General features: G+C 41.1%; 1 protein-coding gene across 1 annotated transcript in view; it reads left to right on the top strand.

The window, feature by feature from the left end:
* trim9 (tripartite motif containing 9) overlaps positions 1-17978 on the top strand; it is a gene marked incomplete at both ends in the record, with an annotated part of 51647 nt that extends 33669 nt beyond the window's left edge. Inside the window, 9 exon segments of the mRNA XM_080043077.1 lie at positions 109-231; positions 7534-7644; positions 8874-9027; positions 9810-9976; positions 12981-13119; positions 14822-14860; positions 15826-16129; positions 16649-16811; positions 17901-17978. Of these exon segments, the coding sequence (XP_079899203.1) occupies positions 109-231; positions 7534-7644; positions 8874-9027; positions 9810-9976; positions 12981-13119; positions 14822-14860; positions 15826-16129; positions 16649-16811; positions 17901-17978 (1278 nt within the window).
* Between the last annotated feature and the right edge of the window lie 280 nt (positions 17979-18258).

Raw genomic sequence — 18258 nt, forward strand, 5'->3', positions numbered from 1 at the left:
GGTTTTGTATACTGTGTATATTTTGTTCCTAAATGTCTTAAGACCTTTGAGTTCTCTGTGCCTTGAGCGTTGTCATTTTTCCAGCCTTTGTCCTCGGTGGTCTCTCAGGAGAACGGCGTGGAGTTCGAGGCGTGTTTGGTGGCGCAGTGCGACGCCCTGATCGAGGCCCTGAACAGACGCAAGGCCCAGCTGCTGGCACGGGTCACCAAAGAGCACGAGCACAAACTACTGGTGAGTGAAGCACGACTGGACTGGACAGGACAGATGCACAATGAAAATTGGATTATAACTTTTAAGCCACACAACACAAGCCTGCACCAACCCTCCAAGATGTAGTCAGAATTGAATGGACTTGTTTAGAATAAGAACAGAGTAGTTTACTTATGCCAATTAAAAATCAGTAATACAGTCAGTAAAGATGACTGTATGATGTCTGAGAAGAAACAGCACACAATTAGACCTATTTATCTGTTAACCAACAAAGAGAGCACAGGCAAGCAGAGAAAGGCCTATTTTCAAAGCAATTATGCTCAACCTAATTCTAGTAGTCTTCAAGTAAGTTACCTCCAGAAAGCAGAATGCACACAGGCTTTAGGCTGGTGTGTTCATTCACAAGAAGCAGCTTGTTGTTGGAAAATCAAATCAAGAAGGCAGAAAATAAGCAGAAGGGTTTATGTGAATAAGGCGTTTTTTTTTTTAATCTAACGTCTCCTGTTTGAGAATATGGATATGAAATTTAAAATGTAACTTGCAGCTGGGATGCCCTGCAACAAAAATAAATACAATAATATGTGTGTTGAGTTAGGTATTCTGGAAAGGTTCTAAGTGTAAGTTGTATTTGTAAAGGGGAAACTGGTGGAAAATGATTTGAACTTAAAAGCAATTTCTGCTGGGGACTGAATCTAAATATTAATGCTTGGCTATTATCTAATGTAAATTATTAAAGCCGTTTCTACAACTCTTCCATTTGGGAGATTTTCTCATCGCATGGTTCACATTTAGAACAAACATACAAAGAAGTACATATCCACAGCAGGTTCCAGTGATTTCAAATACATCAAGTGCCACACTTGTCTTTTAACCATCTGCAACACATTGAACGAGGGACATAACGGAGAGATGGAGTGAGAGAGGAGGAGGGAGGGAGGGAGAGAGAGATACATTTGTCCTGTACAGCATCCAATTTCACGCTTGGACGCTCGGCAGAATCAAGCTCTCACACGTGTAGGTGGTTTTTAGAAACACAGCCTGTGCATGGCAACATACTCATACACACACACACACACACACACACACTTATACAAACTGTACATACATCCCCTGATGAATTATTGTGCCTCATAAATCACTCACAAATTGAGAGACTAATTTCCATTTTGTTCACGCTTTATTTTTCTGCTGCTCGGCCACCATCAGTTCTGTCACAGTTTTTTAATGTTAACTCTGCTCGGTTAATGATGGATGGATCATGGGATGATAAAGTGATGGATGGATGTTTATTGAAGGAGTAGCATCTCACACATTCACACCCGTACAGGACAGAGGAATATGAATGTGTGTCAGTGCAGTGATCTGCTGCCTCCTGTGTGCCTCCATGTGTCCTTCACTGAATCTTAAATGCCAGAAAAAGACACAATTCTCCAAGACAGATCAGCTTGTTTTTCTGGTATTTACTGTTGGTCTCTCATGTGTGTCCTCGACTCTGGGACACTGATTCCATCATAGGAGTTTCCCATAGAGTCAGCGATGCAAGAAAAAGCTTATACTGTGTATTTCATTTGCTCTTGTTGGGGGCCTCGGTGCTCACTCTAGCTAGATAGCACAGCCAGAGTTTTTTTTTTAAAATGGGGGAGGGAAAGGATGTCTGTAGGCGTTGCTATTTTTCTGGAGTGCACCTCGAGTAATTGGAGCCCCACGGACATGTTCCCTCAATGGGAGGCTTTCTGCTTCATTAGCATGGTTAACTCCAGTGGCTGGAGTCATGCTGTAGCTGTAATTGAACATGGACATATTTCTGTCCAGCTGCCCCCCTCTGATGACACGGGCCTATTTGTGTATTCCCGAAATGTAATGTTAGCGTCCCAGATTTATTTCCATATGAAACGCAGATTGTTGCATGAAACAAAATGCCAGTGATGCATTTTATACGTGTCCAATTAGGGAACTAATGGAGTGTCCTGTTTAATGCTGCTGAAAACATGAAGGTCTTTCCTTTATGAATGGGATCCATAAAAAGCAAAACACCAAATCAGTTAAAACCATTTCAAACTGAGGTTTCTGCAGGTTTTCTTGTTGCTCTCCTTTCGTCCTGCACACTGACGCCAAAGCCATGTTGCTATGGTGATGGGGACGCGTTGAGCGGATGTGTGTAGCTGTCATCCCCCCCCCCCCCTCCTGTTACAACAAACAAGACCATTAGTGGACAGAATGCAATTTTTTCTTCACCATTGTCATATGACCATTATTAGTCTTACACAGTCACATATAAATGCATTACCTCATCCCAATGCATTTTTTTAGTCTCTGTTTCACTCGCTTCGTAAACAATTGCATGCACCACTGGCACCTGCTAGCAAAAATCTTAAGCACAGCAGGAGCTGGTGTCATAAAAACACTAACTATTTAGTCCAAAGGGGGCGCTAGAATCAACAGAATGTATAATAAAGGGACATGACCTCTCAGTCCTCACTGGTAGCTGCTACGGCCCTGTTGCTGACTTTATCTCGTACAAGTTTTCAAACTGATGTTGATCCTTTGAGGCAGCCATTCTTTCTTAATTCATATTTGTAAGATATGGAAATCAACTCTCAAAGACGCCCAACTTGTTAAATTAATCCTCCCTCACAGTGAACTTTTCAAAGGCCTCTTTCATTTTTGTTAAAACTTTGCAACCAAAGAGCAGGGACTCATGTTGGAAACTTTTGGCAGAGAAAAGATAAATCAAGCATTTCTTGAAATTTCTTGCATCATAAAGTTGCCGCTCTGCAGCAGGCTCTGAAGTCTCAGATGTCTGAGCTTCCACAAGCTCTTGAATGCAACATTTAATAAGACTTTTTAAAGGAATAGATTGACATGTTTGGTAATACTTGTTGGCTTTCTTATCAAAGATTAGTTCATAGGATGGATCACTCTCATGTCTGTTCATATGAAGCTACAGCCAGAAGATGGTTAGCTTAGCTTAGCACCAATGCTAGGAGCAGAGGAAAAACAGTTCCCCTGGCTATTTCCTATGATTACACACGTAAGATATGAGCCTAGGCTGTGTACCACTAACTCTGGATTTTTTTTTCACAGCACACACATATGGACAGGTAGCGGATTGCGAGGAGATATTCACTGATTTTGACTGAACTTGATTTTGACAACAAGCATTCTCCGGAACCTCTGACTAATTTCCCCTCTTGTCACTCCAATCTTTGATGTCCCTCTCCCTCTCTCACCCCATCTAACCCCGGCTCTATTCTGCATCACTTCCCTCTGTTTCTTCTCTACAGTATGTCACTATCATTAAATCATCTTCATGTACATCCATCAAACTAGTTTTAGATTTTACACCAGCTTCCCTGACTGACTGTACTGCTGCTTTAATGGGAACAGGTTCGGATGCTGCAGCCACGGTATCTTACAAGGCCAAAAGTGCTGCAGTGGCCTCATAATTACAACAGAAAACAGATCGGAGGAGCAATGCAATTTGTTTCACTAAGAGCGAGGCAGCGACTCAGGCGGACTCGCCTACTAAACAATACGTGCAGCAGATGAGATGCCGGTCCGGATAATAGACTTTAGACTTTATTGTCTAAATCTTTTCCACAACACTGTGCATTATGGACAGCACACTAACACATAAACAGTGAATAACAGAAGTACAAACATAACAGAAGGACATGCCGGCAAAACAACACAGAGAAAGTGGGACTAGTGTATTTTATCTGGGCGTTTTCTTTATGGCTGCAGGTAGCAGGCTTTTACCATGATAGAGAGCCCTCCTGCACCTCAAGGACCTGTAGCTGCGTCCAGAATGGTGTAATAAATAGCAGTTTGAGTGAGTGTGTGTTGTCCTGTGCTATTGAGGTTACAAAGCGTGTGATGGCCGTGAGATTGAGCTCAGAGAGTGTGGCTGGGTTGGTGTTTGGAGACAGATTCATTTTGCAGCAATGATGGTGGTGACGTGTGTGTGTTTGACACGGTTATTTTAACGGTTTCATGTGTTGACGAGAATGGGGTGCTGTGGTACATACTACTATTTATTTTTGTTTTGGCTATACATTTAGATTGAGTAAGGCTTGCTTTGCTTACCCCACTTGGAACAATGTGCCACATGGTTACAATAGTTATTTTATAAATATTTTATTGTTGTGCTATGAAAGCATCAGTGTATGTGTTAGATCTGCCCTCTCTTGTTCAGGATGTGTGTTAGCTGCGTTATTGAGCTGACGATGTGCTGAATCACCATGACAGCCACATACTGTAATGTACGTCTGAGAGGACGGAGTGTGTTTCCCCCTGTGGCCTACGTACTTCTCTGCAGAAACTGTGGCCCACTTACACAGCCTGATCTGCCCTCTATCACTGTCCTGAACTTTGTTTAAATCACTCACTCCCTCTCTCGCTCTCTCTCTCTCTCTCTCTCTCTCTCTCTCTCTCTCTCTCTCTCTCTCTTTCCTTCCTAATCCATTTCTTCCACTCATCATGATAACTACATTTCCTCTGTTTGCCCTCCCACCTCGAGCTGTTGCTATCGTCACCCCATTCTGTGTTAAACTCAGATGAATGGATCCTCCTCCCTGCACTGATTATCTGCTGATCAGCCAGCCGGCAGAGCGCTATGCTATATTGCCTGTGGCGGATTTTTAAAATCTTATTTTCCGAAGCAGATTTCAAAGCAGATTTTTCTAGGGAAAGATGACGGTGGCAACTAGCATCACCAGCTTTACATTTAGAATCTATGAGATAAAAAGTCAAACGAAGGACGACTGGCAAAAAGGACAAGATCTGATAAAAATAAAAGTTGTCGTCACGTCTCCCATGCACCTCTTGAGGAAAATTCCCCCGTTTTTGTTGTACCGTTGTGAATGAAGAGATTGTGATTCTGCTTGCGTGCGTAGGAGGGACAGTGGAGTCAACAGGCAGCGGTGAGTGAGGGGGAGATCTCCCTGGAGCAATGCCAGCACACTGCAGGAGATGTGGGATGTTTCAGGTTTTCACACAGCAGGGACACTTTGGCGCACAGCCACGGAAATATGGACCCAATCATCATCATCATCATCTGAGCTGGAATTAGATCTCGTCCTGTTTTAATGGGAGGAGAAGTTAAACAAGGGCCCTCCTAGAATATGATTATCACAGCATGTATCTCTGTAAATTAATGATTTATTTGCTAATATTCAAATATGCAGTTGATTTAATTCTCTCATAGGGGCGACCAGGGCTACTTCTTTTTTTTGTATTAAATCCAAACCTTGGTGGAGAAGATGCATTTTAATATTCGGTTCATGTAAGTTCACGGCATCTTGCGTGCGAGTGGACTGAAGCCTTAGCAAGCATCCCGTCATGTTTGCAGCCAGAGGGATGCAAAACAGCACATCACGAGCACCATTCCAGACTCTTAAACTAAACATGGTTGACTTTGCTCAAATGTGAATTCCCCTGCTGTTTGCAGCAGATAAGAACACATGAAGAGAAGCAGACGAGGGCTCTTTAGCGAGTCAGAACTAAATTCTGCATTTAGTATGAAAACACCCGAGGTCAGTTTAAATTGTTTTCAGCTGCTCCAACAAAGCAAACTGGGAACAAGGAGTTTTCAGGTCACTAATATTTGAATAAAGCGCGCTGAAATATGGTGTGGTGCCCTCAGCACTTAACCTATTAACTTAATTATAATACTATTCGGCCCTCTGTTTTCAAGTGATAACAGCATTCAAAAATAATTGCAAGCACAGCCCTTCTTGGCTTCCGTAGAACATACAGTATTTTAATGTAATAAAGCATTTTACCCACATTGCCCACACAAGACAGTCATGCAATTTTCTCATAGCCTTGAACAGGGGCCAAGTTAAAGCTCACAATATATAATATTACAGTAACACTACCTACTGCCACACACTGAATAATCTGTGACTATATTAAAAATATTTGCTCTTTGTGTCAGCAGAACTATATCATCTTGTTGTGTTGGATCAGTTAACGGCTACAGAAAGGATTTGTCCTCGCAGTGAAGTTTTTGTTACCTAGCAACGCTCAGTCCAGCATCTCCTGTTTTACCTCACAGTGTTTGTGAGGAGGCTCAGTCTGCGGACATCAGTTGTGTCAGTTGCAGAGAGGAGGAATCTCCTAAATCCCCTATATGTATAAAAAAAAACTGATAAGATCAACCGAATATCTTATTGCATATTCGATTAAGGAGGATTTTCTTTTATTCAGTTTAAACTGATAGGCTATATTTTTTTAATCCCGGTAAAGGGTTTTTTACTGGGAGTTTTCTCTCAGCCGAGCTAAGGGTGTAAGGGCAGGGTGTCATATTGTATCATATTGTATCATATTGTATGGAATGTAAAGCCCACTGAGACAAATGTCTATTTGTGGTAAGAATCATTATAAATATAAAAAAAAAGAAAAGAAAAATTGCCAAATATGTCTTTTTGAGACAAACCAATCATGAAGTGTAGCAAAAAAATAAAAAAATAAATCTGCATAATTTGAATCTGCTCAAAAAAGAAAGAAAAAATATATAATTTCTGGTCTCTGATTGTAACCGGTGATGCTGACTACGGCTGTTCACACCGGGCCGCCGCGTGAAAGACAAACTGTCACTTCCCCTCTACGGCAATAACAGCATCAGTTGACGATCAGTTCCCCCAGCAGTCTCCTCTTCCCTCCTCAATCTTTGTGCAAGTCTCGAAAAAGGGACAAAAAAAAAGATAGAATTACCCAATCAATCACCTCGGACAGTCCCTAGTGCTAATCTCATTATTGGTATTCCTCCTGGTCGTCTCATTCAGCTTCTCTTCATCCATTAACGGCCTAGTTCAATGTATTCTCTCTATCCTCCTCCTTCCACCCACTCTCTTGTCTTCCTCTCTCTCTTCGTCCTCTATGTCGCAGTTTTTTTGTTGTCTTTAAAGTTCTCTCTGCATTCACCTTTTCTCCTTCCATCTTTCATCATAATTTCCGACATCTTGTACTTATTTCAGCAATTCTGGAGAATGCTTGTTGTCAAAATCACGTTTTGTCAGAATCAGTGAATATCTTTCTTCTTCTTCTTCATGCCCCATTTTTACTCTGCAGAACTCGCAGACTTTAATAAACCCTCTTTGTGCATTTTCTCCATGCTCCACTTCAGAGTGATTACAGGAAAAAAGATTATTAACATATGATTATCTTCCATACGCTTGTTGTTGTTGTTGCCGTTATATAAGTGTATTATACTTGCAAAAACTTTATTCCCTTGTGTTTTTTTTCTTCTTTTCTCTCCCACTTTTCTCTTCTATCATCCCTCTCTCCATTCCTCCATATTTTCACTCTGTTTTTCCCTAGGTGGTTCGGGATCAGATCTCTCACTGCACGGTGAAGCTACGTCAGACCACGGGCCTGATGGAGTATTGTCTGGAAGTCATCAAGGAGAACGACCCCAATGGTTTCCTACAGGTAACAAGTCTATTGTTTAGCTTTTTTATTAACACAACTCACAAGACAAACATCACATGACACACATTTACAAACAAACATACATGCGTACATGAAAGCACACAATTTTCACAATTAAGACATGATATATTTACCCAAATTCCTATTAAATAACTCATCATATTGCAGGACACAAAACATATAGAAAGAGGAGTCAGTAAGTCTTTAGTCAGTATCGGATATCCTTGTAGTTGCCATGGTTCCCCATTGTTCAACAAGTCTATTGTTTACACTAGATGCTACAGTTTTAAAGGGATAGTTCAGTATTTTTGAAGCGGAGTTGAATGAGGTACTCATGCATAGTTAATCTGTTACCTTATGGAGATGGCAGTCAGCGCAGTCATTTCAAAAAGTTTGGGGGAGACGTCGATGTAGCAGAAGTCAGCATTGTACTGTTGCAGAGGGGGCAGCTGCACTGCACTTTTTTAGTGTAGTTCGGCCATGTATTACTACGCGAACTTGTGCCCGTGCAGTGCAGCGTATCAGTCCCCAAATCAGCAGTGAAATCCTACATTTAGTTTACTATTGAAAAGGTATTTCTTTTTTAGGTAAGCATTGCATACATTTGGAGAAAAAGATTTTTTTCGGGCTGTCCCCTTTGTCAACAGTACAATGCTGACATTGCGTCTCCCCCAAACTCCTTAAAATGAAAAATACTGAACCTTGCCTTTTAAAGTCCAAAGTTGCAATTTACAAAGCGGAGCAGAATGCTAAATGTTTTTCATTCATACATCAGTTGAAATGACTGTGTGTATCACAAGCCCTTATCACTGTTTGCATATGTCTGCCAGTTGTGAACAGTTCATCCAAAGAGGGATTACTCTCAGCTCTGTTAAATCATCAGGGCGTAAGGCTTTAATGTTTGCCTTTTTGTTAAATTACATTTAGGAATATTTATTCACACATTACACTGCCTTATAGCTACACTGCAATATGTATTCTATTTGAGCGTATTCTAATCTTCTATTTTATCTCGTTTGAATCCCTTTAAATCCTATTCGTGAGCATATTTTCATATTGCCTTGTGTTTCCTTTATATATTGTCTAAATGCATGTATGTCTAATGTGAAGCAATTTGTTTTTTCCTGTTGTTGAAAGGTGCTATACAAATACATTTGCTTTGCCTCATGCTTTGCCTCCAATAGGATTTGTCTTGCTTTGGTCTAATTCGTCCAATGTTGTTTTCTCAGATCTCTGACGCTCTGATCCGGAGGGTCCACATGACAGAGGGTCAGTGGGGGAAGGGGACGCTCACGCCCAGGATGACCAGCGACTTTGACCTGACGCTGGACAGTGGACCACTGCTGCAGGGAATCCACCAGCTGGACTTTGTACAGATGAAAGGTAGGAAGGGGTCACAAAGATAGAAGTACAAGGTTGTGTTATTGTGTGTGTGTGTGTGTGTGTGTGTGTGTGTGTGTGTGTGTGTGTGTGTGTGTGTGTGTGTGTGTGTGTGTGTGTGTGTGTGTGTGTGTGTGTGTGTGTGTGTGTGTGTGTGTGTGTGTGTGTGTGTGTGTGTTGGGGGGTGAGGGGGCATCTATTCGTACCTCACAGAGCTGTATGTGTAATCTGGCCTGGGCACTTATTTTTGATGGTAAGGTTTAGGGGAAGGGGCTAGCCGCTATACTACAGAATGCATAATGTCTTTTGGGGGGGGCGGGGGGGGGGTGTGTGTGAGAGAGAGAGAGGGGGGGGGGCATCTCTTCATATCTCAGAGCTGTATCCATGTAATCTGGGCATTTATTTCTGATGGTTAGGATTAGGGGAAAGGGCTAGAGAATATATTATGTCATTGGGGGGTCCTCACAAAGTACAAGGGTGTGTGTGTGTGTGTGTGTGTGTGTGTGTGTGTGTGTGTGTGTGTGTGTGTGTGCGCGTGTGTGTGTTTGTGTGTGTGCGTGTGTGTGTGAGAGAGAGAGGGGGGGGCATCTCTCTTCATATCTCAGAGCTGTATCCATGTAATCTGGGCATTTATTTTTGATGGTTAGGATTAGGGGAAAGGGCTAGAGAATACTGTATGTTATGTCATTGGGGGGGTCCTCACAAAGTACCAAGGTGTGTGTGTGTGTGTGTGTGCGCGTGTGCGTTTATGTGTATATGTGTGGGCATCTCTTCCTATCTCACAGAGCTGTATGTAACCTCCTCAGTCCCGGCTGCCCCCATGCTCCAGCTGGAGGAATGCTGCACTCAGAACAACAGCGCCACGTTGTCATGGAAACAGCCACCGCTCTCCACCATCGCAGTGGAGGGATACATACTGGAGCTGGACGATGGAAACATGGGGCCGTTCAGGGTAAGCTTTCCCCCCTAAGCAGGTACCCATTGTGTGTGTGCCCCCCGATCGTCAAGATTTATATCTCCTTTTTTAATAGAAAGACATTCATTTTATTTGTAAAAAGCCCGAACCGAAGGGGGATCTTTGTTGGATTTACATTTAGATTAGAAAAGAAAAAGAGGGGAAAAAAGGACCAGTTAGAGTAATAATTCACCTTTAAAGAACACTTGCCTCTCTCTCTCTCTCTCTCTCTCTCTCTCTCTCTCTCTCTCTCTCTCTCTCTCTCTCTCTCTCTCTCTCACACTAAACAAAGACGCCTTCACTTGCTGCCAGTGGCGAATGTGAATGTAACACTTTGTCTCCGCAATAGAACAGAGATAGAATAGAATGGTCTTTATTGTCTTTGTACATGTTCAACCATACATTGGATGCAGTCATCCTAACAGTGCAAACATCAGAAAAGTGCAATGAGGTCAAAAACATTCATTAAAAGAGACTCAATCCCTATACTGGATGTGTGACGGCCGTACCGCGCGGCTCTGAGTGACATAACAGGTCATGTGACAGACTGTAGCGAGGCATTGAATGACAGGCGGTCAGTAGAAAGCTTCTATATTGCAGCTGCCAGCTCAGATGATCCCATAGGAAGTGTGATCTGGCATCAAAGCCAGTGTTTATACCCTCTCAGAGCTTCACCGTGTAATCCATACTACTAAGACCCTCCCCACTCCTCTATACATCCAGGCCTCTGCTTTGTGGTAAAGGCAACTTAAACCTCCTGAACAATACGCGCAGTACAATGGCAGAGAATATCTGTGTCAGACCACCTGTAAACCTGCACAGAACAGGGTTGACTTTCATAACAATGAATATCTGGGAGATCTACCCTTTGGTCAAGTGATGTTAAACTTTGGGATTAACTCTGGATGTAGGACATTAAAGGTGCACTATGAAGTTTCAGAGGAGGGTGATTTGTTTTCATTTCCAGAGCCTGCAGTTGGTTCACAAAACAATAATTCTTAGTATTGAATAATTCTATCATCATAAATCAAAACTATATCATTTTGAGGCACCTGAAACCAAACGTAAGACTAGAATATATTTGTAAGCCAAACTGTGGGCCCTACTGCTGTAAACAACAGCAGTGAAACATATAGCTTTTCAGGAAGCTTTCTAACTTCAAACAGTGTTCCAGGTATCCAATTTAACTGTGAGGAAACTTTGTTTATTCAGTTATGAGAATATACCTTAGAAAATGTTCACTTCTCCGACACGCACAAAGTTACACAGTGAACCTTTAAAAAGGAGTTAAGGACATTAGGAAGTTTATTTGTCGTTGTATTGCTACAACCAAATTTGTGTTGGCACTCTCGGCAATTCACAAAATTATAATCAGACCAACATAAGCCAAAAAGAAAGAAAGACAGACAGGAACGAGAGAAATCCATATGGTACTTCAAAGGTCCTACATTTGGACTCTAACGCCTCAAAATGTAAATTCTACCATTATTTTCTCTCTCTCTTCAGTCAGTCCGATTCCTCCTAACAGCTGGTGCTGCATAATCAAAGTGTTTTGATTTTTGATTCTCTGTAAGACACCCACCAGCAGTAGCCAGATTAATTTTTACTCCAAGATGCCAAAACAAGAGTCCTGCTGTGGTGTACTCTGTTATTCTGCTTTTATAACTCGTCTTGTTCACTTTTACACAGAGCTGTAAATGGGTGGCGACGTCGGCTTCACTGCTTTATGAAGGAGGCTGGAATGACACACACAGTTGTTAACACTCTTCTAGACTCAGAGCATCAGCTAAATACTTCAACTAATGCGACTAGTCAAGCAGCTGTTTGCAGAAGCATCCGCTTGTTTTTAATTTAATATAAACAGCTACTGACCTCGAGTCAGTTTGCTCTGGTCTCTATAAACCAGCTGGCCGTCTTCTCTCTGTGTTGGAGCCTCTGTCCGTCAGTCTTAATTACAACTGTTCCATCAGAGCGTGTGATCATTTACATCCAATCTGCCAACACGACAGATTCACCAACTGCTGATTGAAGCCAGATTGGGTTTCAGCTCGAAGACAAGCTGCTTAGCAACCTCTATCTGAAATTCCGTATTGCAAGTTTTGCTTCCAGGCATTTCAATTATTCTGGGAATTATCGGATGAGTCATCTGATCTGATACCTTTACCCAAACGGTCCTTCATCATCATTTCTTCTAAAAGTGTTTGAATATACAAGTCTTGTCCAATCTGCCATCCAATCCATGCACCTCTCTAACTTGAACTCAAATCCCTTCATGTCTGACCTGTGTACTGTGCCTACACTTTGCCAAACAAATATTTTTTAAATATTTCTATATATTGTGCGGGACGTTTTTTTGTGTCTTCTTTCTCTTCCACTGTGACTCATTGAGGCTTTGCCAACGCAGCCAGCGCCTCGCTGAGCTTGGCGAGTTGTGTCCCTATGTCTATTTATACTGCGGTGTGGGCCGCCTCACCCACGCTCCGTTGTACACACTCACACACTACTCACACTCATCACGTTTCGTTATCACATCCAAAAGGGACCCTCCTTCAAAAGGGTTCAAATACAGGAGCTCTGTGTCTGTTCTGTGTCATCATTACGCACTGGATGTAACCGCTAGTTTAAAGGTGCATTATGTAACTTTTGGTGTGTCACATGAATGACAATTTCATGAGGTATACTTTTATAACTGAACAAAATTGGATCCGTGGAACACTGTTTGAAGTTAAAAAGCTTCTTAAAAAGTTATAAGTTATTGTTGTTTACAGCAGCAGGACCCACAGTTTTATTTAAAGTTTTATTCTAATCTTACATTTGGTTCCAGGTTCCTCAAAATAGTTTTGTTTTGAGTCTGATGATAGAATTATTCAATACTAAGAATTACATGTAGAGAAGATACGTTTTGTAAACTAACTGCAGGCTCTGCAAATGTAAACACATCCCCATCCCACTGAAACTGCATAGTGCACCTTTAACAGTGAAGTGTTGTGTCTCTTTATAGGAAGTGTACGTGGGGACGGAGACCATCTGCACAGTGGACGGCCTCCACTTCAACAGCACGTACAAGTCCAGAGTGAAAGCCTTCAATGCCAGCGGAGTGGGACAGTACAGCAAGACTCTGATCATGCAGACCTCTGAAGGTACGTTAAGCATCATCTCCTCCTCCTTTTCATTCTCCTAATTATACGTCTGTGTATCTTTTAAAGGGAAAAATACACATCTTAAAACAGAATTCATTCTTTAATTCCTGTGATCTTCGCTTCCTCAAAGAAATAACTGAAGAGTCAAGTCTGTGTTGCCAAAAGAAAAAGACTCGTCAGTGATTCAGTGAAACAAAAAATTCATGTATTTGTTCTGAAGCAAACTTTATCTGAAGTATACGGCACTTTTCAAAGCTCAGAAGAAGGGCTAGAACAATACATCAGCCAGGGCAGATATGTCTTCAAATATCATCTTATGGTCAAGAACTTACGGCAAAATAGAGATTTCTGGTCATTTAGTATAACATAACAACAGTATAGTAATAATATAGTTTCATACACTTGTTGTCACTTCATGAGAGGATCACACAGACTTGAGTCTCAGTTCTCAGTTCCCTTCTTGGGGATTTGTAGTTCATTAACAGAGCGAACTGGTGAAGATCTTAAGAATAATAAATTGTTGCTGCCAGACTTAAAGCCTTGCATCTTCAGAGAAAAAGACAACTTTCTAAAATGTAGCGGAAAAGAAAATCTTATTTGGCAACTTTTTGGGCAATTTTTTATTTGATCTTATTTCAGATGGAAAACTCCATGCAGTTTGACTTTTTTGAATAAGGACTTTTTTTAAAGGGGTTTTCAAGGGAGCATCAAACTTTCATGTAACACACAAGGTTGCAAGGATTTTGAACCCAAAGGCAGCGGCAGTATGGGAATTCTGTTTCAGACCGTGTTTTGAGCTTTTAAACCAGGTACATTCAGTCGCAGCTGCTTCTCCGTGTATAATCCACCCACACACTTGTTTTTGCTTGTTAATTAAATGCCGCTCTGCATAGACAGGGAAAGCTCGTCATCCAGCCGTGAAGCTGAATGGTCCAGACAACCTCCAAACCTGAACAGCTGTTGTACAAAGTGTTCTAACCGCTCAGACATTTTTGCAGGTTTATTTTTTTAATGTGACATCCTTCATTCTCTCTGTGCCACAATGTGCTTTGATTAGTAGTTGTATTTAAGGGTTTTTAAGGCAAGACACTGCAGGAAATAACATAATTTGTGTAAGGCCAGCAGAGATTTTTGGGCTACTGTGCTTACATAACATGTTTTCTTTCATACTTGTACTAAATAAAAGGTAAAACATGAAAAAAGAAAATGTAGTTTTACTAAAGTTTGTTCTGCAAAAAAATCTGGACACTAATATCTTGGAAAAAGACCAGTGTACTTATAATTTGTACATTTTTGCCAAACATTTCTGAAAAATTATTGTTCTAATGTTAGTAATTTACTGGCAAAGTTTCATGTTGGTATCTATAAGTTGTGATTTAACCCTATTCACCTGCAGTGTCTCACCTTAAGAAAGATAACATATCTCTCTTAGGTTTCATGCTTGTTTTCTGATCTGTTTTTAGGAACTCTTGTTTTTTGTTTCACTGGATTTCCTCTCTGGTGTATTTTTGTATTTTATTTTGTAAGTTTTTTTTCTACTGATATGAACCAGCTTCCCTGATCAAACTTGCTTTCTGCCTTCTCCTCCCTCTCCTCCTAAACCCTTCTAAACACTGTCTGCTTTGCTGCTGCTTTGCTAAACTATTATCCCCCACTATCTCTTCCTCTACTCCCTCCCTCCCCAATTCATTTCATATTTCAGCTGGACTCCCTCCATGTGATATTCAGTCTTTAGGCACAGGTATGGACGGCTCTCATTGCTGAACTGTTTCCACTCTCACTTACCCCCTCCCCGCCATTTCCTGTTTCATCAGTGCGGTCTTCACTCTCAAACCAGCAGGAGGGCCGTTTGCTGCTCTGTGGGCTGCACTTATTAAACGTTCAATATATATATATAGGACTATATACTGTAAGCTTAATAAATGTCTATATTTCCTTTGGGAAATAAGGCTTTGTAATGAAACTTTACTACATCTAGTGACACGACAAGCACGTCATGTGGAGCCCACCAAGCGCAAAGGTCCATCTGTACAAACCTCAAATGTCTATGTATAGATAAACGTATTTATATGCTTATAGAGTAAAGAGTTGAACAGTTTGCAGAATTATTATTACTACTATATTACAATAAAAGGGTAAGGTAATAAGTTAAGTTATATAGTATAATGATAAGAAGGATGAATCATTAGTAATAATTATAGTGAATTTTCTAATGCATTATTTTTTTATTCCTTATTTCAGTTAAATTCACAGTGACTGACAGCTGTGATATTATTTATTATATTAATATTAAGAATATTTGGATTAAGTTATATTGTAGGCTATGATGTTGAGAATGATCGTCATGAATCTTTTTCCCTTTTAATATAGACTATTTCATATTCATTATTTAACTTACAGAGTGTCTTACACAGGTGTGATTCTCGTTCATGATAATAAGATATTAAGGGTTAAGTTATCAATTTAAGTTATAAATTATAATGCTAAGAATGATTAATCTCGAGTTAGAGTGTTAGTAAATCTCCTTATCTGTTTCCATATTATTCCGCTCATTAAATTGTATTGACAGTGTAACTTCACCTCATCTAACCTTCGGCCTGTAGCCTAGATCCATGTCACCTTTTGTCAAGTCATGATCATCCCATCCATGGACTCCATCTTGGATTTTCATTGATGTTAAACAAATTGTCTTCCATATGTGCACAGTCGCTTGGTTCACCTTTGACGCGGCCACAGCCCACCCGGACATCATCCTGTCCAACGACAACCTGACGGTAACGTGCAACAGCTACGACGACCGGGTTGTCACGGGCAACTCGGCTTTCTCCCGAGGCGTTCATTATTGGGAGATGACGGTCGATCGCTATGACAACCACCCGGACCCGGCCTTCGGGATCGCTCGGGGCGACGTGCTGAAGGATGTGATGCTGGGGAAGGACGACAAGGCCTGGGCCATGTACGTGGACAACAACCGCTCCTGGTTCATGCACAACAACTCGCACACCAACAGGTAAGGAGTCAAAGTGAAAACGCACATAGAGGCATCTTTGATCATTGTGTACGGAGCCCCTAAGTGACATGCAAGACAGAAAAAAAAGAAGAAAAAAACTTTCAGGTGTGCAATTTTTTATTTTTTTGCACATTTCACTTTAGGGGCTCGGTCATTTTAGGAAATGTTCAAAATGTAGATAAATAAACATGACATAAAGGGGCTCAGAGGAACTTTCAGTTTTTGTTAATTCTTGCACCCCCTTTGGACAAAAGCGGTTGTGTTTTTACGACGCCAACTGTTGTTCCTGGGTGAGCATACCCTGAAAAAAGGCAGTTAGAAAAAATATATAAAAATAGCATTCTTTGCACTGATGGTCTCGTTTGCTGTTACTTGTAATTTATGATCATCAGTAGAAAATTAGGCTGTTTCAGTAATATTTACAATGTCCTTATAGCACCTTTAAAGTGCAGCAGGCAGCACCTATTTCACTTGAATCTGTTTTCCCTTAAGTTAATTGCTGTCTGTGTGACTGTGCAGGACGGACGGTGGCATCAGTAAAGGGTCGACAATAGGAGTGCTGTTGGACTTCACACGCAGGATCGTCATCTTCCTGATAAATGACGAGCAGCAGGGACCAGTGGCCTTCGAAGGCCTGGAGGGCGTTTACTACCCCGCTATCAGCATCAACCGAAATGTCCAGGTACACAATGATATATTGCATTCATGAACTGGGACTACAACATTAATTTAAACTTATTCTGTTGACTTAAAGGTGCTCCGAGGAACATTCAGTTTGTGTTGATTCTTGCACCCCCTTTGGACAAAAGCGGTAGTGTTTCTACTATGCCATCTGTTGTTCCTGGGTGAGTGTACCCATGAAAAAGACATTATACGAAAACTAAGTAAAAATTGCATTCTCAACACTGATGGTCTCGTTTGCTGTTACATGTCATTTATGATCATCAGAGGAAAAATTAGGCTGTTTCAGAAATATTTAAAAGTTCCTTGTAGCACCTTTAAGTGGAAGAATTTGTGGTGTGCCCCTGTTATCCCTGTTTTGTGCAAAATCTAAACATACTGGGACTTCAGTTTAGTGCATATGTACTGCTAATTAGCAAACTAAATATGCAATATAATGCGTTTTAATACTACAGCTATCATGATGACAATAACATTTTAATACTTCCCAGAGTCACATTTCATTTCCTGTATAACTGGTCAAGATGTGAGCGTTGTTCTGGCTCCTTGGTGCTTAAGATTCACCACTGCTGCTGGCATAAACAAAAGGTTTTCACTGAGAGATCAATAACGTACTATCACATGAGCACAGTTAATATTCATTACTGCTTTTTCAAGTTCTACAAATATGGACTCAGAGGATTAAACTTTTGAAAGAGAATGAGCTTCAAAGACTCAACAACAGTTAATAGCTTTGATTTTCTCATTGCTCTCAGCGTGTAATTTTATCATGCTGTCTCTGGGTGATGAAAGCAAACTTGCCTCTGAGACAATACACTTCACTCACTGAGGAAGCAGCTCAATAGCTCCACCCGCAGGCAGAAAAGTTTATTAATTAAACATCAGGCTATCCTTTTTATTTTAAAAAATCACAAAATCAACATATTGAAATATGTCAACTTAACACACCAGCCGGCCTCATCCTCCTAATGCACAATTAAATGTATTGATATATGATACACACACACACACACACACACACAATAGGGCAATAGTGAGTGAACAGAATTGCAATAATCTTAAACCACATATTTGTATGTGTCTTCTTCAGATCACACTGCACACTGGACTACCCATCCCTGATTTCTACACTCCCGGGGAGGCAGATCCCAACGGCTCTGTGTGCTAAAGACTTCAATTTCCCAGGGTTCATCCTGCCAGTCAATAACTATGATCCAAATCTCACCCTCCCTATGTCATCGCGTCCCCCTGACCGACTGACCCTAAGAGGCCCCCATCCAGCGCTGAGCCATGCCTTTATCATGCCTAAACCTTGGACTATCTGCAGGAAAATGTCAAAATGGACACAAAGGCTTTGCGATCTGGTACTTGTATCTTTGACGTCGTACAGATAGTTGAACAAAGGTTGTTGAAAATATAACCGTGATCTCAAGCTGGTGATCTCATGT

The sequence above is a fragment of the Ammodytes marinus genome (assembly GCF_949987685.1).
Source record: "Ammodytes marinus genome assembly, chromosome: 15".
Taxonomy (NCBI): Eukaryota; Metazoa; Chordata; class Actinopteri; order Uranoscopiformes; family Ammodytidae; genus Ammodytes; species Ammodytes marinus.